The sequence below is a fragment of the Lytechinus variegatus genome, chromosome 14 (assembly GCF_018143015.1).
Source record: "Lytechinus variegatus isolate NC3 chromosome 14, Lvar_3.0, whole genome shotgun sequence".
Classification (NCBI taxonomy): Eukaryota; Metazoa; Echinodermata; class Echinoidea; order Temnopleuroida; family Toxopneustidae; genus Lytechinus; species Lytechinus variegatus.
Genome location: NC_054753.1, coordinates 1,564,543 through 1,589,283, shown reverse-complemented (window position 1 = coordinate 1,589,283; position 24,741 = coordinate 1,564,543). Strand labels below are relative to the sequence as shown.

At 35.5% G+C, this 24,741-nt stretch overlaps 1 protein-coding gene across 2 annotated transcripts; it reads right to left on the bottom strand.

The window, feature by feature from the left end:
- Positions 1-1,581: 1,581 nt before the first annotated feature.
- On the bottom strand, positions 1,582-24,417 carry LOC121427528 (fumarate hydratase class I, aerobic-like). 2 transcript variants are annotated; one of them, XM_041623972.1, is made up of 11 exons: positions 24,377-24,417; positions 22,258-22,418; positions 19,365-19,492; positions 17,430-17,568; positions 12,506-12,606; positions 11,855-12,061; positions 9,072-9,198; positions 7,264-7,454; positions 4,638-4,955; positions 2,926-3,045; positions 1,582-2,002 (listed from the first exon to the last, which is right to left on the bottom strand). In XM_041623972.1, exons 2-11 carry the CDS (start codon positions 22,406-22,408, stop codon positions 1,784-1,786), a joined length of 1,701 nt encoding a protein of 566 aa, XP_041479906.1. In that variant the 5' UTR covers positions 22,409-22,418; positions 24,377-24,417; the 3' UTR covers positions 1,582-1,783. The 2 variants fall into 2 exon arrangements, with proteins under 2 accessions (XP_041479906.1, XP_041479905.1); XM_041623971.1 differs by lacking the exon at positions 24,377-24,417 and adding an exon at positions 23,790-24,152.
- Positions 24,418-24,741: the final 324 nt, after the last annotated feature.

Genomic DNA, 24,741 nt, shown 5'->3' with positions numbered 1-24,741 from the left:
TGAATACATACAGTAAATACAGGAACTGGAAAGTTCAGCCTCTCTATTCATTAGTTGTTCCATTAAACCTGTTGGCCCATATTCTGAAGCCTGGGGGGCGTTTCACAAAGATTTAAGTATGACTTAGGTCGCAATCAAATGTCGACGCGTACATGATATGCAACGCGCAATCTTATTGATCAGTACGCAGTAGTGCGCATCCTCTTGGCATGATCTGACAAATGCGGTCATGCCTTTTATACTGCGCTCAACTAGTCATTTAAGTGCGACTCTAAGTCATACTTAAATCTTTGTGAAACACCCCCCTGGTTTAACTTAAACCATGGTCTACATGTAACTCTGTGCTAAAATCATGAGAAGCCAAAAATTAAAAATTCTGTTTACGTTGTATGTTTCTTATGTTTACTATGCTCTTTCCTCATTCCTTAAAGGTCAAGTCCACCTCAGAAAAATGTTGATTTGAATCAATTGAGAAAAATCAGACAAGCATAATGCTGAAAATTTCATCAAAATCGGATGTAAAATAAGAAAGTTATGACATTTCAAAGTTTCGCTTATTTTCAACAAAATAGTTATATGAACGAGCCAGTTACATCCAAATGAGAGAGTCGATGATGTCACTCACTCACTATTTCTTTTGTTTTTTATTGTTTGAATTATACAATATTTCAATTTTTACGAATTTGACGATAAGGACCTCCTTGCCTGAAGCACAAAATGTTAAAATAATGGAACTTCACGTGTTCAGGGAGGAATGAAACTTCATTTCATAGGACAATGATGAGGAAATCAAAATATTTCATATTTCATATAATAAAATACAAAAGAAATAGTGAGTGAGTGATGTCATCAACTCTCTCATTTGGATGTAACTGGCTCGTTCATATAACTATTTTGTTGAAAATAAGCGAAAGTTTAAAATGCCATAACTTTCTTATTTTACATCCGATTTTGATGAAATTTTCAGTGTTATGCTTGTTGAATTCTTCTCTTTTTATTCAAATCAAGTTTTTGTTGGGGTGGACTTGTCCTTTCATATTGAAGACTATCTTATCAATCCTTTCTACACAGCTACAAATAATTTGGGTGTCAAACGAGATTTAGGTCACAATTGGCTTTCCATCGTTAAAAAAACATCTTACAACAGTATAACTGGATGAATACATACAATACACTGAGTGTAAAATATGTAATTTGAATGTTTGACCATTTATCTACTAGGGTCATCACCTGTTATCAGACTCCTAAAGTTTATTAGAATTAAGGAGGCACTTAACTTGTTGACTACTGAATTCTGCACATCCCATAAGATTTGTAGAGGGATCACACAGTTCTAGAGGGCAATGGGTTGATTGAGAAGTCATGGGAGAAAGGAAGAAGACTATTTTGGAACGATCCACTTGAGTTTGAAAGGACATACAGTCTAAGTATCCAACTGACTAGACTAAAAGTAGACTCCATTTTTCATTATGAAATAAATAAGCATAATATAGGGCATTTATTCGAATTTAACAATCACAAGACATGCTAAGAATCTAGGACTTAGAGTGAAGAGAATTTAACAACAAGTTTTTGTTCCATCATACATCATGTAGGAACAACCATGCTTCAATGTAGTTTCTAAAAAAAATAAAGCACCATATTCATGCCAGCTGTACTCAAGTTAGGATGATTGTAGAGCGATGGACACTGAATCAACATTTGTTGTGTTCAAGGATGAACACAGCCATGATGGAAAAATCAGTCTACAGTTCTTGAGTTCTTGAATCCTCAATAGTATCAATCATTCCACCTGCCACTGCTTAAAGAAATCATTCCCCTTGTCATCGACCACGATAAAAGCCGGAAAGTCCTCCACCTCAACTCTCCAGATAGCCTCCATGCCGAGTTCCTCATACTCCAATACCTCAACTTTCTTGATACAGTTCTGAGCTAAGATGGCCGCCGGACCACCGATAGAGCCAAGGTAGAAACCACCGTGAGTCTTACATGCCTTGGTGACCTGTGAAACCAGAGAAGGGAAGGGTAGAAAATCAGTTCAAGTGATTGGTTAACATTGGTTTGACTTTTTAAAAATCTGAGCTAGAAGGTCACACTTGTCACCTGTGTCTGTGATATGTTACAAAAATGAAGCCCAGAAAAAATTGCATTCGAAAATAATTATCTAGTGCTTCAAAACTTGAAATATAAAGTGACCGGAAACACCATCTTAATTTCATCCCAAACACTTATGTGTACTATTTAGGCGTCTATTTACAAAATCGGTGTTTGCCTTGTAGTTTTAGCTTTTCATTCTCAATAATCGTTGTTTTCAGGGTTTACTAGTTCGAATACATGTACTTGTACACATGTTTCATCTTGGTTTGAGAATTTTTTAAATCGGCTGCTCACAAAGTTTAAAAATACCTTTAATCAGACTTCTGAAATATCCTCAGGCTTTGTACATGTACCACCCAGACCCAGTAGACAATGGGTTAGTTCCAATCAAACTGGTAATATGTCACATGCCAGTCCTACAATGTACATAATATAGTAGTCATGATCCATTCATTGTTGCGTCACTCACGTTTGAAAATGACCAGCTACATTAATAATATAAATGGACCATATTTAGTATGCCTGCATTACTGTGAAAAAGATTAACATCACCTTTTGTATTAAAAAAAAACATCAATAAGTAACAAAAATATAGTCCCAAATATAAGAACACAAATGATAGATGAGTTAAAACGAATATTGTAACCATTAAAGATTAAAAGGAACGCATCTTTAAGGTTATCGTTTTCCAAGATGCCTTTGACCAAATCCACACAGCTTTGAGCCTCCCTAAAAATTCAATCAAGAACTTTACCTCTGTTCCCTTTGGCCAAGATGTCTTGTAACCCTCAATATAACAAGCTCTTAACCAAACAACCAAGAACTTACATCTTTACTTCTGTTCCCCTTGGCTAACATGACCTTTGACCCTCCAGCAGCCTGGAAAGAGTTGACATAGGAGTCCATTCTTCCTGCTGTTGTAGGTCCAAAAGATCCAGATGCATAACCCTATAATTATGTGAAAGATGATAAATTATCAGACACAATATTTTCTCACACACCCTAATTAGAAAAAAAGATATTTAAGCCTATCACACCGCAATACATCGTCAAAGTAATTATGAAAAATTTTTAACTAATCATATTTGCATTTAATTTTAAAGTTCCACAGTAAAATTTATTTGAACATCAGTAAAATGCTAGGAATACTAAAACCAGATTTATGCTGTGCTGCAAGCCTTTTGGTCCAAGTAAAGTCTAAATCGGCTTTGAATTGCAGCCGAGGAGGAAGTCATATCATGATTTGGATATGATTCTGCTTCTGTCCTTCCAGGGAGGCTAGAAATAGACTGGAAATTTTATTTTAGTATTCATACCACGATTCAGAACTTTAATTGTCAAAATTGCATAGGTTGAAATATCATATCAAATGCAATTACAACTTCTTTAAAATTGGGTTGCAATAGATCCTGTAGTGTGTACCAAGCTGTAGTCGTCATTAAAGGGTTGCCAACAGTTGGAAGATCAAAGCAGCATTCTGTTATCTCATAAACTAACAAAAAAATTAACACAAGGTTTGCTTGAATAAGACTTTTGATTTTCATTTAAACTGAAAACATTTTTTTTCGATGAGAATTATTGCTACCCATGTAGGATTATTATGACTTCAAGGACATCTGGGGAGCGTTTCATGAAAGGACTTGTCAGATAAAACGTCCCACAAGTCTCATTTTATCTGACAGTTACCATAGTAACAATGCCTCTTAGCCAATCAGAATCAAAGAAAGATGTCAGATCTGACAACTTGTCAGACAAAAATGTTGAAGAATCGGTCCCCTGGATTCATCCATTACAGTCATGCTTTACTTTGACAAAAATGAAATTTCATATCACAGTAAAGATTACCTCCTGATCATCCAACCATCAACATATATCACGCAAAAAATTATATCAAATTATCTGGAATAAAATACACTTTCAGGACAGATACATGTATAGCAGTTGTGTTCATGACAATTTTTTTTTTCTCATCAAATCAGCGATTTTTGAGGTGAAGTCTTTCTCTGACTCACAAGGTATAAATAGTGCATATTATCACTCAAGAACAGATCCAGGGGGTTGCTAACGGTGTGGGCACACCCTATTAACTATGAAAATATTATGGTGTACCTCATAGAATGCATTACAGCCGTAAAATAAGCGATAACCCTTTTTTGGTGGGAGAGGCTAGTCATGCTTTCTGGGAGACAAACGTCCTTCAGTTTGACTTTTTTGGGACAAATTTGCACCCCATAATAGTCCGACTCTGGATTTGTGCCTGTCACTATCATCATTAACCAGTGTGTTGGCTCAGTTGGTATAGCGTCCGTCTAACAAACCGGGAGGTCCGTGGTTCAAACCCCGGCCGCGTCAGACCAAAAGACGTTAAAAGATGGGAGTTGCTGCTATCCTGTTTGGCATTCAACGATTAAAGGGATAGAGCCTCGTCGATCTGGCGCTGCACAGCAGCTGCCAGGCCTACGATCAATTGGGCAAAGTAAATTATCAGAGTATTTCATTACATGTCTATTTCAAACTATAAATTATGGATTTATTCTAACCTCTGGAGTCTTTGCAGGTCCTGCATAGTAGACCGGATGATCCTTCATGTACTGAGGTAGCCCTTCACCAGCATCCAACCGCTCCTGGAGCTTGGCATGGGCAATGTCCCTGGCCACCACCAGCGTTCCAGTCAGGCTAACCCTTGTCCTGATGGGGTGCTTGGTCAGCGTTGCCAGGATATCATCCATTGGTTGGTTAAGATTGACCTTGATGACATCACCGCTTAGGTCACCTTCCTGGACCTCCGGCAGGTACTTGATAGGGTTGGTTTCAAGCTGCTCCAGGAAGACGCCTTCCGCTGTTATCTTACCAATGGCCTGTGTTTAAGATACATGTACATTCCAGACGGTTGTTTCATATAGCTGTTTGTAAATCAGGAGCGACATTATAAACGACTGGTAACCCTTTCTCATGGTAAATGATATACGCCAGATTTTCAGGGGTGTTTATTTAGTTCCCAAGAAAGGGTCACCATTCGTAAGTATAAAAGTCACTCATGACATTCAAACAGAATGCAATTAGATGTTGTTTGAATGTTTGCATGGTGGCATGTACAATTGCTGATGTGGTTTACGGTACACCATGTGGAGTATTTTAGAAACATTGGATAGAAGAGAAGAAATGGATAGGCGAGAAAGTGGAGATTAGAGAGTATTCTTTCTTGAAATGCAATTAATACATCACCCAAGTACTTGAATATGTAACTAACATAGGTTTGCATCTTGTAAAGATAATTTCTTGATCGCCATATTATGATTTGTGCATTTACAAATTTGCATAGGAAAATGACATTGACAATATTAAAGGTCAAGTCCACCCCAGCAAAATGTTGATTTGAATAAATAGAGAAAAATCAAACTATCAAAATCGGATGTAAAATAAGAAAGTTATGGCATTTGAAAGTTTCGCTTATTTTTTACAAAACAGTGATATGCACAACTCAATGACATGCAAATGAGTCAGTCGATGATGTCCATCACTCACTTCTTTTGTTTTTTATTGTTTGAATTATACAATATTTCATTTTTTACAGATTTGACCATAGGGACCAACTTGACTGAATCATATAGTATTAAACAATGCAAATTCCACATGTTCAGGGAGGAATTAATCACTGTTTCACTGGACAATGAGGAGAAAATTAGAATATTTCATATTATAAAATATAAAAGAAATAGTGAGTGGATGACATCATCAGTCTCCTCATTTGCATACCAACAAGGATGTGCATATAACTGTTTTGTGAAATTAAGCGAAACTTTAAAATGTCATAACTTTCTTATTTTACATCCGAATTTGATGTAATTTTCAGTGTTATGCTTGTTGGATTTTTTTCATTTTATTCAAATCAATTTTTTGTTGTGGTGGACTTGTCCTTTAAGTACTGCTCAAGTGGATGAAGCTTTAAATCAGCTCCAGACTATATCTGAAATACTTTATTTGCCACCTCATTTGACGCAGCTTCCTATCTCAATCAGCATTCAGATTTCAGACATTGTAATCTTGGCAAAATACTAAAATTGATATTAAATTACAGCACAATCTTCAGGCTGGTGATAAAGGGGAGCATTTCATGAAACAAATACATGTAGTCAATGATTTAGTACTGTCTATCTGTTACAAGTTACTAAATTCCTTGAATCTGATTGGCTGAGTGCAAATTTGAGTGAAAATCACTGAGAAAATGCTTCATGGAACACTCCTTAAGTGTATTCACTTCAAACCATAGATGTATTCTGGCCAATAAAATGTTGTCTTATATATTACATGTATGTGGGTTATATTTGTATGTCTATACAGTATATGTACGGATGCATGCATCCATTTTAGCACATGCCAATAATTTTTTATTGCTTTCAACCCTTCAAAGTTCAAGTGATTTTTTCTATTTTTGTTTTTTTTTCTGTATTTTAATAAAAATCATACTATTTTATCCGTCTACTATCACTTATTACTCATAACTTATTCCACCGGGACCTGCAGTTCTGCAAGCTTGCTTTTATGTAGGTCCCATCCTAAATCTTTGACTTACAATAAGCTTTAAATTTATAAACTTGATCCGATTGTATCAATATGTTACTAGTATAATTTTTAATATTCTGTAATTCAATAATATGCATTACTGTTGCTGTTTCTTAAATACATGTGAATCAAATGTTAAATTAAAGGTAAATGCCAGTTTTGGTAACAATATCAAAATGAGTTCGTACAGAATCCAATCAAATGACCACAAAGTGTCTGTTTATATAAATAAAGAATATGTGCCAAAGGATTCTAGAAGAAATTGTGTAATTGCTGAGAAATTAGCAAATAAGCACAGGATTCGGGTCAAGCGTCAGGCATGACATTCAAAGCAATAATAATACACTGCCCCACGTGCGCTTATCTGTGTTGGTGATCTTCAGTGTGAATATTTTTCAGCGTAGATTTCAATATTTCACAAAGTTCAGTTTATGTGACTACCATATCTAGATCCTCGATGATATACTGACAATTAAGCCTGGTTTTACAGAATTTCTCATGAAATCGGAGTTTACTGCAACTACTGGCATTTCTCTTTAAATGAGAAATATGAAAATAAATATATTTTTTTTCATGTATTAACAGTCATGAAACACACCATACCTGTCTGTCTGCTGAGCAGGAAACTCCTAGACCTACAGGACACGATGCACCATGCCTTGGTAGTCGGATGACTCTCACATCATGACAGAAGTATTTCCCACCAAACTGGGCACCTATACCTAGCTGCTGGGACAACTCATGGATTTGTTTCTCCAGCTCCACGTCTCGGAATGCTCTGCCATGCGCATTACCTGCATGGAGATCAGATTGGGCATATTTGTGACTCGCCACCCCAAAACCAACAATAGGACTCCAGGGGTCCCGTTTCATAAAGGATTTACAACTTCTGTAACTTTGCCATTATGGCAACTACCATGGTAACAGGGCTCAGTTGCTAATCAGAATCAAGGTTACCATGGTAGTTGCCATAATGGTAAAGTTACAACAGTTGAAAGTCCTTTATGAAACGGGCCCCTGGGAAGGTTCTCTGTAACTCAACAAAGAGAAACTTGGTTTTCAAAAAGTATTGAAATTTGAAAAAGAAGCTTATCAAAGAGAACAACTCTTCTTCATCATACTGTGAGATTTGAAGTTGTAAAGTTAAACAAGAGAAGAGATACAAAGTTTTTGACACAACCTTTTTGCTTACTTCTCGGAATTATCACTGAAATTACACAGTGTGATCAATTTCACAAGTTATATGTAGTTTTAAAGATTGGATGTACCGTATCAAGCTCAATTAATATATCACAGAACTAGTTTTGGGTAGCTTATTGTTAATTCTGACGCTGCAGGTCACATTTGTGTGTTTCATGTGCTACAAATCTTGTTATCATGAAAGACCTAGTTGGGTCAAACAACTTACTTTTCCCTATTAAGGGCCTATTAGCGCGCACTGCAAGTGACAATTGAAAAAATACTGGTACAGAAATGTTTTACTGAACAAATGATCCCAAATGCAGGGGGAAGACAGGGTAGAATTTTAACCCACAAGACCAGATGGACGCATTAGTAAAATTAAAAATCAATTTTTTTTACAACCATGCAATCGTAATTTCCGACGCATGGCTAGCCATGCACAAGTAATTACCGAAAGCATCGCTGGCCATGCAGCGGTAATTACTTATGCATGATACCCATTCTATAAAACCATTTATACGACTCATACAAAGATTCTTGTAATTTGATTGGTTGAAAGCCATTCAATATTTGATCCATTTTGTGCTGCATGCAAATTTTATTTTCCATTGCAAGGCAACCGTGCATTTTTTATGTTTCCATTACACGGTTGAGCTTTCTCCTTCAGTGCGTACCACTTAGCATGTGTGTATACGTATATTTTGTATGTGTGTGTGTTTGCGCGCATCGAAGTAAGCGTATTAACAAGGCTGAATGTGCGCACTGAGATTCACGAATCAAAGTGCGTCACAAAAGAACACAAACAATTGACTGCTTTCATAAAACGGGAAAACAAAAATATTTTCAGAGAAAATGAATTGTCAGACAAAGGCAAAATATGTCTTAATTCCATCTGCTTTTGTTAATTTTTTTCTTATCTATTGTCAAATTACAAAATCTAGAAAATTTGTTGTATAAACCAAATGATGCATGCCTTCGTTCGTCCATTATGCGACCTATCCACTCTTGTTGAGGCTGTGTTCACCCTATTGCACTCAGCCTAATTTGCTAATATACAAATGATGCATGCACATGAGTTCATTGTTCATTGTTCATTCACTGTTTGAATCCATTGCACTCAGCCTAATGGCTTCGTGCAATGGATTGAACAGAGCCTCAACTAGCGTGAGGATAGATCGCCTAATGAACTCATGTGCATGCATCATTTGTATATTAGCAATACTTCTTACCGGTAGTGGGTAGGTTGTCATAGTACTTAGTAGAAGCCATTTTAACAGTCTTAAGAGTCATCTCTGCGGATAATCCCCCGACGACGAAAGAAAGATGGTATGGAGGACAAGCAGCTGTACCTATTGTCTGAAAAATGACAACCGGTAGAACCGAGATGATATGAAAGGGGAATGAAACCTTTGGAACAATTAGGCTTGTGTCGAAACATAAAAATCAAACAATAAGAACAAAGAAAGTTTGGACAAATAATGAGAAAGTTGTGAGCATTTGAATATTGCAATCCCTAATGCTTAGGAGATCCTCCCATTGGCAATGCCACAAGGATGTGTTTTGTCACATGTGAACAACTTTCCCTTTGATGGACTATAAAATACCCACAAAATGTCTCTTTTTGCTTTTACTTATGGTGTTACAGACTCTTTATCCGTGATGTATTCTTAATAATCTGTATTACCTCCTATAGAAAGAACACATTATCTACGGATAGATGTGATAAAAGAGGCAATTTACCCCGTGAGTGAAATATATACTAAAGTAATGGGGAGAGTTGTTCATAAGTGACATCACAGATCTTTGTCGCATTACCAATTCAAGGATCTCCATAGCATTAGTGATCGCGATATTCAAATGCTCATAACTTTCTCATTATTTGTCCAATTTTTCTCAAACTTTTGTTGATCTGTTTCTTTGCTTTTTTCTGTTTTCACACAAGCTATCTTGTTCCAAAGGTTTCATTCTCCTTTAACAATAATAGCTGGATTTATTTAGCGCTTTTTGCCTGCGGATACAAAGTGCTAGCTATTATTACCCCGGCTTTAGCTCGAGCTGCCATCACTGGCGCTCAGTGCATTCAAGAAATTAATCCTGCCAGGTTCCCATTCGCCTTACCTGGGGCAAGTGCAGCATAGTGTAGATAAATTGGTGAAGGAAAACACACCATAGCTTGGATTCGAAACCACGACCCTTTGTTTGAAAGGCAAGAGTCAGAACCACTAGACCGAGACACCCCCAATATTGGAATGTTTAGACTCTTCAGTGACAGGGATTTTCGGAAGGTACTGTACCCATGTGTTACAAAAGAAGTGCATACCTTCACAACTGTGGCCCGAATTCACAAAGGTGGTTTTAAAAACCCACGGTTGAGTACATGGTTTATGCAGATATCCTATAAGGCTTAATTTAGCGCGCATTGGGCGCGTGTATAAAAAATGTCCAATGCTGATGCATGCTTTTGACACAGTGTGCCAAATTGGCGCCTGCTGCCGTGGTTATCCACATTATTTTATTCATGAGTCCACCGTTTTTATTCACGAGTCCACTCTTCAAACAGTGGACTCAATAAAATAATGTATCTAACCATGGTAACAGGCATCAATTTGGCGCAATGTGACAAAAGCGCGCATCAGCATTAGACATTTCTTATACGAGTGCCTGATATGAGCTAAATTAAGTGTAATTTATACAGGAAATCCGATACACCATGGATTCAACTGTGGGTTTTCAAAACCATTTTTGTGAATTCGGGCCTACGGTACGGTATATGATTCAACACCAAGCCAGCAAAAAACTGTTAATTTACTTTGTTTTTCACCTAGACAAAATAAATGTACATCGCTAATTGTAGACTTGAATTCATGAATCAGTTAAAGCTTTTTTATCCTAGGTTTTTGTCATCTCTCGAGATTTATTCCACACTTTTGATTGGTGTTTAAACACAATTTCGTGAGCATGGCCAGGAGGAAAAGTGCCCCACCCCCAGAAATTTTGAAAACTTAAACTGTTTAACTGAAAATTTTCACCAAATTCAACAGAAGTGTACTGTTATTGGAGTAAAAGGATTACTTCAGTTTTCCGGAAGAACAAATTGCAAAATAATTTTTAAAAAGACAAAATATGGGTCTAATTTAAACTGTCGATACACCTTTTTTTCTATGGACCGTAAAAAAAGGATGAACCAAACAAACCCCAATTACATTGTTTGATACATCAATTTATTTTATAAAGTCCTTGGAAAAAACATAAATTGTTAAGAAATTGAAATTTGGCTATTCTAACCATAACAATTTTGAATGCCATCGTACTGAAAATCAATCATACAGTGTAATCTTTTGTAGGTTTTGTCATGCCTAGTGCCATATACTATTATATTACATAGGTTATGTAGATTCATATCAGTGATAGGCCAATACCGCATTACATGACCATAGCCGGAGAGGATCGCATTTGTCACATCCAAGGTTTTGACGTCACCTCAGTGAATATAACAGCGTTGTATTGTCAATTGCAGCATTATATTCACTAAGGTGATGTCACTCATTGCTTAAAAGTTGCGTAATCAGGTAGTTTAACTGATGTAGGCGCTAGTGTTACGCGTCGATTGCATGAAGAACGCGCTTTATCTATTTCCCAAGAAAAATCTGTTATGAGGTAGATGGATCAGAGCTGTAGCAAGAATTTCGGATTGGAGCCAGATAATAAATGCAATCTCTGATGGCGAATCCACATAGACTATATAATATTACAGATTGCCTGGTCTATCTTTTTAATAAATAACATTTCAACTCCCCTCCGAAGCTATATTTTTCCCTCGGGCAAAATATAATCCCTTGGGGAAAAATATAACTCCGTCGGGGAGAGGAAATGTTACATTCCAACTCTAGGTAGGCAATATCTGTATAATATACCCTGTCTTTATTTCCATATCAAGAACTGGCAGAGGAGCATTCCAATCAGACAAGCAATCAGAATTTTAATGCCGCTGACATCACTCGCAAAAACATACCTTGATTTTCTCGTTGACGAAAGCCATGAGTTTCTCTGGATTTAGAAGAGCCTTCGTCTGCTGGTAAAGAAACGTTTTATTGGCTGAACCTCCGCCCTTGGCGATGAAGAGAAAGTGATATTCATTTCCTGGGGCTGCGTAAAGTTCTATCTGAGCGGGTAGGTTGGTGCCCGTATTCGCTTCCTTAAACATATCAAGAGGTGATACCTGAAAAAAAATGAAGTATTTTTCACACTTTGCTGAGGGTCATATAACATTGGCAAAAGGAGGCAAGTTACAAAACTATCATTTGTTGTAAATGAGCAATGTGTGTTCGTCATTTACACAGACGCCAATGCAATTTAACAGCATGATTTTCTTCAATATCTATCCATACAACGATCATTTCTTCATGCTCTGCCATTCTGCTAAAAAGGCAAAACGTTGGGTCTACTGTAGGATCTCATTTAGCACAAAATGCAAGATTTATGAATCAGGCTGGTCCCACATATACAAATATATTCTCAGTATTTGTGTTGTTTGATGATGGTCAACTATTAACACTACGTTAAACCGTATTACAAAATAATCTTTACATTAAAGCTCACTAAAATGCATGAATTAATCAATATAAGCAAATAAATGAATATGTACAGCAGCAGGAGACCTCACCTGTGAATATCTGAGATTCTTCTGAGTATATGTATCATAGACGCCTTTTGATAAATGTGTTTCATCACTTTCATCCGTCCATACATTCTGACCTCTCTTTCCTGCACAGGATTCATCAAGAAAAAGGGAAAGAATTATGAAACTGTTATCACTTACAAAAGAAAGGATCATTAGAATTCTGAAAATATTTGAACTAGGCTTCTCAGACCATGCATCGTTGAAAATCATTGTTAAAAACTTAATGACTTCTTGAATGCAGAGTCCAAATATAAGACCAGGAATATGCATCTAACTTCTAAAAAAAATCAAATAATGAACCTTTCGCCATATCACCAATAAATCATAAGTCATAGAATTGGCCAACAGAAGGAACCAAGGAAACCTGGAACTCAACCTCCACCTAGAGCCATCATAGTGAAACTAATGAGCTACAAGCATAGACAGAGTCTTATTACCAATAGGAAAAAACTTAAGAACACAGGAATCGGTATTCAGGAGGACCTTACGGACAGAAACAGAAAACTTCTACAAGATGCAAAAGAACATGTAAAAGTGAAGGCTGCTTGGACTTTAGATGGGCGTGTCTTCGTGATACCGCATTCTGAAGGTCGAAAGCCCCAGCGAAAAGTCATCAAAACAAGAGAGGACTTGGACTATCTTTGATTTTGCATGTAAATACAGAACCATTATGTACAGGATAATTCAAGAAACTCACATGAAACTGTTTTCAGTTTATACCAATACCAAGTTCTCCTTAAAAGATGAAAACTTGAAACCATGATGCTGTCTTTCATCAAGCATTAGAATTTTATTTTTATTGTCATGACTTTTTATCATTGCTTCCATATATCCAAATTAACTCTCAAGAACTCAAACTTTTTCTATTTTTTTTTTTTTTTTTTTTTTTTTGTTTTTTCATTTATAAATGTTTACAGTATCATTGTATTAATGTATTGTAATGTAATATGTGGTGTATGTAATGAAAAATGTAAATCTGAAAAGAGATGCACCCTTCCTCACTCTATATGTAATCATTGTACCCAAAGTCTTGGAACACTTCCTTTTAATCATATCACTGATGATGATGAATATCTGTTGACGCTGAATGAGTTTTTTAGTTTAAATACACCTATGAATCATGATAAGTTTTGTAATCTGAAAGTTAACCCATTTACTCTGAATGGTTTAAAAAATTTACATAACATACAGCAGAATGATGAGATTTTATTTGAGTATCCTATGTCAGACTGTAAATATTTTTTTCAGGAAAATTTTCAAGAAAGATTTAAAAATGCTAATTCTAATTTGTCTTTTTTACATTTAAATTGCCGAAGTATAAGACAAAATTTTGAACAGCTTGAATACTTATTAAGTTCACTTGAATACCCTTTTGCATTTATTGGTATCTCAGAGACCTGGTTTACATCTAATACTGCTGTTTCTATTTTTAATATTCATAATTATTCACTTGTTCATACTTGTAGAGAACATAAACAAGGCGGTGGAGCTGCTCTTTATATTCAGAATAACGTTGATTTTACACGCAGAGATGATCTTTGTATGAGAAATGAATATTTTGAATCAATATTTGTTGAAGTTCCAAATGAAAAACGCAAAAATATTATTGTAGGTTGTTTATACAGAGCTCCAAATTGTAATATTGATGGTTTTATGACTCAAGTTGATATATTATTATCTATTCTTAATCAACACAATGACCTCATTTACATTATGGGGGATTTTAACATAAATTTATTGAATATTTCAAGTCATGCTAAAACTGAGGAATTTGTAAATATGATGTTCACATATAACTTATTTCCAACTATTGATAAGCCTACACGTATATGTCATACCACAGCAACACTTATTGATAATTTGTTTACAAATGCAGTTGAGTTACAGTATGAAAGTGGATTGATCTATTCTGATATTTCCGACCACTTACCAATTTTTTATATTTCGAAAGACCATACTTTGCCAAATCATACTAAACCACTCACTAAAAAAATTATCACAGATTCTAATATCAACAGTTTTAAAGAAAAGTTAAGTACTGCAAATTGGCAATCTGTATACTCTAAAGAGGAGATAAGTGATGCTTATGGGTCATTTTTAGATATATTTTCAAAATTATACAATGAATGTTTTCCCATAGCAAAAAATAATAAAAAAGTGAAGAATAAGAATTGTGTATTTAATAAGCCATGGATTACACCAGGTATATTGAAATCAATACGGAAAAAAGATAGATTGTACAAAAATCAAATCACAAAAAATGATAATAAATCTAAGAAAAAATACAAAACTTATAAGAATAAACTTATTACAGTCTTACGACAGTCTAAAAAATCATATTATGATAAGAAATTCCAAACACTTAAATGTAACATGAAAAAAACATGGAAAGAGATAAATGGGCTTTTAGGGAATAACAATTCTCTTCAATATCCTAAGCAAATGTTTTTTAAAGATAAATATACTGATAATGATAGTGTGAAAGCCAAGTACTTTAATAATTACTTTAAAAACGTTGGTTCAGACCTTGCTAAAAACATAAGAAATTCGAATATAGATTTTTCAACATATCTCCCCAGTAGTAACTTGAATTCATTGTTTCTCAAACCTGTAACACTAACTGAATTATTAAAGGTATGTACCTCATTGAAATCTTCCTATTCCCCAGGAATTGATGATATTATACCTGTGATAGCAAAAAAATGCATTCATGCATTTTTTATACCTTTTTGTTATATAATGAATATGTCTATACAAACAGGAACGATTCCAAAGCAACTTAAAATCTCACAAATAATACCTATTTTCAAAAAGGGTGATAAGCAAAATATATGCAACTATCGACCCATTTCGATATTACCATTTTTTTCAAAAATATTAGAAAAACTGATCTTTGAAAGATTAAGTTCATTTTTGACTTACAATAATATTTTATGTACACAACAATTTGGTTTCAGAAAAAAATATTCTACTTATATGTCTTTATTCTTTATACATGATTACATAATGCAAGAAATTGACAAAGGCAATTACACAATCGGAGTATTTTTGGATTTGTCCAAAGCCTTTGACACTGTTGATCACTCCATCCTTTTAAAAAAATTATATCATTATGGTATTAGGGGGGTGGCCTATGAATGGTTTCACAACTATTTATCAGACCGAAAACAATATGTAGTGATCAACAGTGTCAAATCTGCCTCTGAAAATATTACACATGGTGTACCGCAAGGGTCCGTCCTCGGCCCGTTGCTTTTTCTCCTCTATATAAATGATATTATATTTTGCTCTCCATTATTAAAATTTTTATTATTTGCAGACGATACAAATATACTTTTATCACATAAAAACTACGATTCCCTTATCACATTATTAAATTCTGAATTAAAAAAGGTTATTTCATGGTTACAATCAAACAAATTATCTTTGAATATTGATAAAACAAAATTTATTATATTTCGAGCTAGAGGCAAAAGAATACCTGATAATCCTCCCAGAATCCTTATGGATAATATATATTTAAATAGGGTTGATAATACATCCTTTTTAGGAATAAAAATAAATGAGTTTCTTTCTTGGAAACCACACATTCAGGATATATGTTCACGTATAAGTAGAACAGCTGGAATATTACATAAACTTAAATTTATTTTACCAAAATATACTATGATAACTTTATATAATAGTCTTGTTTTGCCACATCTTATGTATTGTAATGTCATATGGGGTAATACATTTCAGTCACATTTAAAGAAGTTAGTTATTGCTCAGAAAAAAGTGTTAAGAATTATTTATAATGCTCCATTCAATTATCATAGTAATGAACTGTTTTTAAATTCAAAAATCTTAAAGATAAATGATTTGATAGATATGAGTGTTGCTAGATTTATGTTCAGCTATAAAATGAATACACTTCCTGACGTTTTCAATAACATCTTTAAAACAAATGACTCTCACCATACATATCTAACCCGCAAAAATAAAGATTATCGTTCATTTCTAGCACGTAAATCCACATCTCAACAATCCTTACGATTTAATGGTCCAAAAATATGGAATAACTTATCACAAGATTTTAAAGAATGCTCAACAGCCACTACTTTTACAAGAAAACTAAAGGATTTACTCTTTCATAAATATAAACAATTTACTTTATTATAGGTGCATCCTTGAAATTTCAAAATAAATTAAGTTTTAATGTTTTGTTTAACTTTTTGTTGTTTGTTTAAATGTCCTGTCTCACACTGTAGATGTAACATTTATTGCTTAAGTTGTACATACCATTTCTTTCCTGTTTTATGTCATTATTTTCCATATCTTATGCTTGTTATGGGCCCCTGGTGATAAGCTATTTGCTTCTTAAGGGTCCACACCTTATGTATCAATTCCTAATTTAATTGTACATTTTGATTTGTAAATATATGTTTTATTGTTTTTACACATGAAGGTGAAATAAAAATGAAATAAATCTACTGCTATCATTCCCAATCACATATGCAAACATAAAGTGAAATTGAAGACCATCCAATAAGGAGAAAAGAATATTTTCACACAAACATGTAACCAATGACCTTTGACCTCATGACCTCCCAAATCCAATCAGATAATTTTCCCTCCAATCTGCATTCATGAATCAGAACTGAAGCTCCCTCAAACACTTCTTCGGACACAAGATATTTTAATTCATGTCATGCCTATGTGACCTTTCACCTAAACCCAAAATGTAATCAGACCTTCATCCCTCGAATATATATTTCGTTATCAGCCAAGATTTTTTTAATGTCCCCTCCCCCCCCCCCATCGACACTTACATTGTAGGCACCAAAATAGCCAAGTTTCAATTAGGGGTGAATGATTCACCCTAAAAAAAGACTTCACTAAAACAATGTCTTACATGCGAGCTTACCAATAATAATGGCAGTTCCTGTATCTTGGCAGCCCGGTAATATCATTCCTGATGCAATGTTAGCGTTCTTCAGAAGTTCCAAGGCAACAAAGCGATCATTACTCGATGCTTCAGGATCATCAAGGATGTTTCTCAGTTGCTAGAGGTTATAACAAAAAATATATAAGCATACCAATGAGGTCACGGTTAAAGAAATAAACAATTTGGGACAAATATTAATACAAGTGGAATGCCTCTGGCCGTCTCACCTGCATCACGCGGTTCAATATAGCAGCAGTGCTGACTTTGAATACTACTCTAACTCGCACAAGATGTTCAGTGATACATGGTTACTCTTATGTCCACTTTTTATGAACGAGACCAATAAACTTACAGAGATATGATGGTTATTCAACAAAAACCCCAACATGGCCAAAGTTCATTGACCTTACATGACCTTTGACCTTGATCATGTGACCTGAAACTCGCACAGGATGTTCAGTGATACTTGATTACTCTTATGTACAAGTTTCATGAATCAGATCCATAAACTTTCAAAGTTTTGATGGTAATTCAACAGAACACCCAATTCGGCCAAAGTTCATTGACCTTTGACCTTGGTCATGTGACCTGAAACGCGCACAGGATATTCAGTGATATTTGATTACTCATATGTCCAAGTTTAATGAACTAGACTAATAAACTTTCAAAGTTATGATGGTAATTCAACAGATACCCCCGATTCGGCCAAAGTTCATTGACCCTAAATGACCTTTGACCTTACTCATGAGACCTGAAACTTGCACAAAATATTCAGTGATGCTTGATTACTATTATGTCCAAGTTTCATGAATCAGATCCATAAACTTTCAAAGTTATGATGGGAATTCAACAGATATCCCCAATTCGGCCAAAGTTCATTGACCCTAAATGACCTTTGACCTTGGTCATGTGACGTGAAACTCATGCAGGATGTTCAGTGATACTTGTTTAACCTTATGTCCAAGTTTCATGAACTAGGTCCATATATTTTCTAAGTTATGATGACATTTCAAAAACTTAACCTCAGGTTAAGATTTCGATGTTGATTCCTCCAACATGGTCTAAGTTCATTGACCCTAAATGACCTTTGACCTTGGTCATGTGACATGAAACTTTAATAGGATGTTCAGTAATACTTGATTAACCTTATGGCCAAGTTTCATGAACTAGGTCCATATACTTTCTAAGTTATGATGTCATTTCAAAAACTTAACCTCAGGTTAAGATTTGATGTTGACGCCGCCGCCGCTGCCGTCGGAAAAGCGGCGCCTATAGTCTCACTCTGCTTCGCAGGTGAGACAAAAATCAGAACAGAAAGAATACCTATCAAACATTATTAAATATAAATGGAAAAATTTTATCAATACCCTTTTTCACAAATGCAAATGTATGCATCATTTTAATTCATTTGAAATACAATGAAATTAGTTATGTAGGTACCATGCCTTGCTCGAGGACAATCCAATCTTTAAAGTGTGTAGTCAGGCGCCTCTTACAACTCAGCCATGGTACATGCACTTGAAAAATGATAAATAATAAACTTTCAGTAAAAATCTTATTCAGTGTGGTGCTAATCGTCGGCAAAAACCTTGATAGTACCAAAGCACAAAAAATATGTTATAGAAAGAAAGATATTAAACAGAATAGAAAGTGTGTGTAAATGATAAAGACTTGACAAATTACATCATCATCGCTTCCCAAAAAAATGGTTGTATCCTCAATTACTTGTTAACCAGTTTCACAAGGCAGAGCGGTCTGGAAAACCACATTGCAAAGTGGTTCTCCAAACTGCTTTGGAAGACAACTTAAGATCGCTTCCAAGACCGCTTTGACCGTTCCGATTAGACGTAAAACTGGTTTCCATTGAACTAGTTTAAGAAAGTAGATGTGAACGGGGTCCAAGCTTCTTCTTACTTGTAAATGCTTTGGCCTAAGCAGGTGGGCAATGTCAATCATCGCTTGGGATGCGAGCATTGTAAGTGCTTCTGGTTTAACCCTTAGAATCTGTCTTCCTTCCACTTCAACCGTAGACACAAAATCACCTTGAAATACAAAGATCACAATGTAGAGTTACGGTCATCACATAATGACAATCACCAATGAGAAAAACACAAGTGATTCAAGGGATGTTTTATTTAAGACTGCAGCCAGGAAGGCTGAATCCCAATTGAATTTGCAAAAAAAATACATATATTGCACATGAACGAAGATTATTTCTATTACAATAACAATACTTATTCAAATTTACAATCACAATATTAATTACTGTAAATCATAATAAATAATTATATAATAAAATAAATTAGAATAAGTCAATTTTATTTATTGATGCAATCTTGGCAGATGAAGATCGATTAGACCAAATTTTATTCATCCAGTGTGATTTTTTTTTCAGCTTGATAGAGTTCATGATTTCACAAAATTCAGTTAATGTAGCTGTATCAGATTTAGATCTAAGATGATATCGTGACAATTAACCTGGTGGGTGTTTCATAAAGTTATAAACGACTTTACAAACGACTGGAACCTGTTGTTAGGTCATAACTCAATTACATAGGGATGTCGCATAGCACAAGAAAGGATCACCAGTCGTGCGTAAAGTCATCTGTGTCTTACGAACAGCTTTATGAAACACCCACCAGTTTTCAAAGACTCTCTGAGATCAGCGTTTACTGAAACTGTTTTCATTAAATCTTTAAAATCTTAGCTTTGGTTAAAAAAACGTGACTACTGATATTCCAATCCTTCACTAGATTATTGTATGCCCTTAAACATTTACGATGTGAAGGATATGAACTAACAAGTGGAATGCCTCTGGCCATCTCACCTGCATCACGCGGTTCAATATAGCAGCAGTGCTGACTTTGAATACTACTCTAACTCGCACAAGATGTTCAGTGATACATGGTTACTCTTATGTCCACTTTTATGAACTAGACCAATAAACTTACAGAGATATGATGGTTATTCAACAAAAAACCCCAACATGGCCAAAGTTCATTGACCTTACATGACCTTTGACCTTGATCATGTGACCTGAAACTCGAACAGGATGTTCAGTGATACTTGATTACTCTTATGTACAAGTTTCATGAATCAGATCCATAAACTTTCAAAGTTATGATGGTAATTCAACAGATACACCCAATTCGGCCAAAGTTCATTGACCTTTGACCTTGGTATGTGACCTGAAACGCGCACAGGATGTTCAGTGATACTTGATTACTCTAATGTCCAAGTTTAATGAACTAGACCAATAAACTTTCAAAGTTATGATGGTAATTCAACATATACCCCCGATTCGGCCAAAGTTCATTGACCCTAAATGACCTTTGACCTTAATCATGAGACCTGAAACTTGCACAAAATGTTCAGTGATGCTTGATTACTATCATGTCCAAGTTTCATGAATCAGATCCATAAACTTTCAAAGTTATGATGGGAATTCAACAGATATCCCCAATTCAGCCAAAGTTCATTGACCCTAAATGACCTTTGACCTTGGTCATGTGACGTGAAACTCATGCAGGATGTTCAGTGATACTTGATTAACCTTATGTCCAAGATTCATGAACTAGGTCCATATATTTTCTAAGTTATGATGACATTTCAAAAACTTAACCTCAGGTTAAGATTTCGATGTTGATTCCTCCAACATGGTCTAAGTTCATTGACCCTAAATGACCTTTGACCTTGGTCATGTGACATGAAACTCTTGTAGGATGTTCAGTAATACTTGATTAACCTTATGGCCAAGTTTTATTAACTAGGTCCATATACTTTCTAAGTTATGACGTCATTTCAAAAACTTAACCTCAGGTTAAGATTTGATGTTGACGCAGCCGCCGCCGTCGGAAAAGCGGCGCCTATAGGACTTCTCACTTTGCTTCGCAGGTGAGACAAAAATGTGTTTTACACGATAATTTTTTCATTTTAAATTGAATGAAAATTTAACTTATATCTGCATGGTATTCCCTTTTGATATAAAAAACGATTGAAACATTTTGATATAAAAAATATTGCCAAGAGAGCGATAGATATGTTTGATTTGAATATCTAAAATTCCACTTCAAGATTTGTACTTTGTATAGTTTTGGTAAATCCACCAAAATGCACCTATCACTATTCCAATTCATTGCTAGCTAATATGAATGGATATGCCCTATAACAGTTATGATGTGGAGGATATGAAATGAAAATGTGTTTTACAGGATAAATTTTGCGATTTTACATGGAAATTTAACTTGATCGGGTCACCCGATCAAATTAAAATATCTGTGTGTTTTTGTCTTTCAATTAAATCCTATTCCAAATCATGGAATGGGCTGAAACTTTCAAGATATGTTCTTTGTCTGTAACTTTTGGATATCTAATCACTAAATTTATAAGATAAGTGCTTGAATGCCCATTTTTTAAATTTAAAACAAGCATCGCCGAAAGAGGGCGCTATATATCCAAGATTTGAATATTTGAAATTTTCTCAGAGAAGTGCAGTTGGAAAAATATCTAACGGTCTCTATGCTTCAGTAAGACTGTCATATTAGATGATATTTGATGATACACAGGCTTTAAGATCAGGGGCCGCGGAACCAGGGGGGGGCTGGGGGGCTTCAGCCCACCCCCCCCCCTTTTTTTCCAAAACCGTGTACAAAAACGTAGAAATGACCATATGATTGTGATTTTTAGCATGGTCAGCCCCCCACTTTGAAAACCGTTCCGCGGCCCCTGTGGAATGTTGGATATGCGAGTATAAAACCATTATTATTCCTTTATCAAAGTTAAAGACAGCCTTTGGCAATGTTTTTACCAGTAAGTTTTTTGAATGGTGTATCATGGGCATGATCAGGCTGAAACACATCCTGGTATATGAAAGGTTTTGGAGCTGCTGCTGAGGCTTTACCTCTCACAAGCCCAAGCTTCAACGAAGAGCAACTTCTCAAGAACCTCGAGCACAGCATTTTGAAGACCCTGTCAATGGTAAAATAAAGATATTAAAGTTAGATCTATCATTTCCTACCAACAGATATCTCAGACAAGGTTGGTGTTTCATAAAGCTGTTCATATTAAAGTTAAGAGCGACTTTATGAACGACTGGTAAACCTTTCTGTGGTAAATGGTATATTCATCGGCGATGGTTAAGCGTGTAAGAGAGGTTCACCAGTCATTCTTAAAGTTGCTCTTAACTTACAAACGGCTTTATGAAACGGCCACCAGATTGGTTTAGGCCTATACTGCTGCTGCCTTTTTACACTAAAAGAGCTTACCATTGGCTTAGGATTAGTCTTAAAACAGGTACCAACATACACCATTGATACTTGGTTGGTGATGGTAAGAAAAATGCAGAGCAAAGTGCCTCAATATCAGTTCTTTATATGCATAGATCTAAGCGTTCGGTATTTGGGCACTTTACTCGACGCATTACATTTCAATCTGTGCATAATTGGGGGGTCGAATAATTACTGTCCATTCAATACTAGATCACCAGCTACAGGGGCACATCCAGCCCATGCCCCCCCCCCCCCCCCTCTTTGGAGAGGGAAATAAATATTTGATAGTGAAATATGTCATGCACAGACCAGTGCTCAAGGACCTTTTTTATGTGTGCATGTTTGTCGAATTGTTCATTGAACAAAATTACATTGATTCGCTAGCTAAATTTTTTTTCGAGTATTGAAGAAATTTGGGGGGTTCACAATTTTCCTGTAAAAAATGACCCCCCCCCCCTTTTCGGAAAATCCTGGATCCACTCTAACCACCAAGACTAAGATAGCACAAATACATTACTATAAATCTTCTAGCCAGCTAGCTAGGTTACTGGAGCTTTATGCGAGCTATGCCTGTGACATGTTTTTGTGTTAGCAAGCTGTTAAAAAACTATTACATTTTTCAATGCTTATCATTTTACAATATGGCTGACTGACCTACTTTTCCTGAAGCTATGCGCTCAACAGAATGCACATTTGTTTCTGCGCCCTAGAGATTGCGTGATCTGTGTCAATGATCTGTAATGTCAATGATGGAATAATGCACTATTCCATCATTGGCTTTGAAATTTATTGTGCCACCATTCAAGCTTCCTTGAAGAACAATTTATAGATAAAAATGATTATTTAACAAATACTAAAATTGACCTGCGACTGATCACAATCCCATGCGATGTTTTGAAATCAGCAGAGAATACATGTGAGGAAAAAGATACTGGCCCAAATTCACCAATTCTGAGGATAACCAGATGGACACAGAGTAAAATATGGGTGAAGAGTAAGACATTAAGTTGTTTATCTTTCTCGTTTTATTATTTTTCTTTAATTTTTACAATAAACACGATTTCCATCCCACCTTTGTGACTCGGAATAAATGTCCGATCGAGTTCACCGTCTTGAAGTTCGGGTAGGTGGAGTGTAGTGTAGTGTAGCAGTAGTGAAGTGGATCAAGCCTGCACGAACTATGCTCGAGTCGAGGGTGGTGGACGCAAATCTAAAACTTTCGTTCTCTTCATTTCTTGGCCTTACAACTGTGTCTCTAATTTCAAGCCAGGCAGGCTGTTTAAGAAATTAAGGCTCCATGATGAAGTGTATGTCAAAATATTAATAAATATCATCATAGAGTCCTCAAGGCGAATACTAACTTCGCAATACGTGTGAGTGAGTGGAGTCTGAAGTTTTGAATATCACTTGAGAAGTTGAGGTGCGTGCGGTATGTACCGTACGGTACCGGCGGTAGTCCAACACCAAAATTAACGTGTGGGAATGCGAAGGATTTTTAGACTAACTTCTGTTAGAGTCTGTTTACTTAGAATTTGCTCTCATCAGTCTACTCATACTCTTGTCATTACCTACATCCAGGGGACACTACCAATTAGTTCTTGTAGATTTACGGCTTATTGAATGAAATTAGATTATTAAGTAAAATATACGGAACCTAACCTTTTCTTCAGCAGTTCTAATTCTTGCCGATCTTCGACGGATACGAAAGATGTCGCCGAAATCTCCAATCTCAAAAAGAAAAAAAAAACGGTCAGGACTGTCAAAAGGCCAATCTGACACAAAATTTGAGAAAAGTTTTCTGATGAGGAATGACCCGGAGGAATGATAGTCGTAAAATTATTCTTGAAGACTGCTTTCATGTTATTCTTATATTTTTGATGTATCATGTATATGTCAGGTAGGTAGAACTTGTGGAATTAGAGAGCTATATTTCTTAATTCTTCAATGTTTTAAGCAAGAAAGAAAGGAAAGAAAGCAAGAAAGAAAGAAAGAAAGAAAGAAAGAAAGAAAGAAAGAAAGAAAGA

Bases quoted from the DNA above. Each gene is read 5' to 3' on its own strand.
- LOC121427528 (XM_041623972.1), bottom strand. From the start codon at position 22,408: ATGCTGTGCTCGAGGTTCTTGAGAAGTTGCTCTTCGTTGAAGCTTGGG. The intron at 17,569-19,364 runs GTAAGAAGAAGC...TATAACCTCTAG, and splicing joins TTAGGCCAAAGCATTTACAA to CAACTGAGAAACATCCTTGA. The intron at 9,199-11,854 runs GTATGTTTTTGC...GTCATTTTTCAG, and splicing joins TCGTCAACGAGAAAATCAAG to ACAATAGGTACAGCTGCTTG.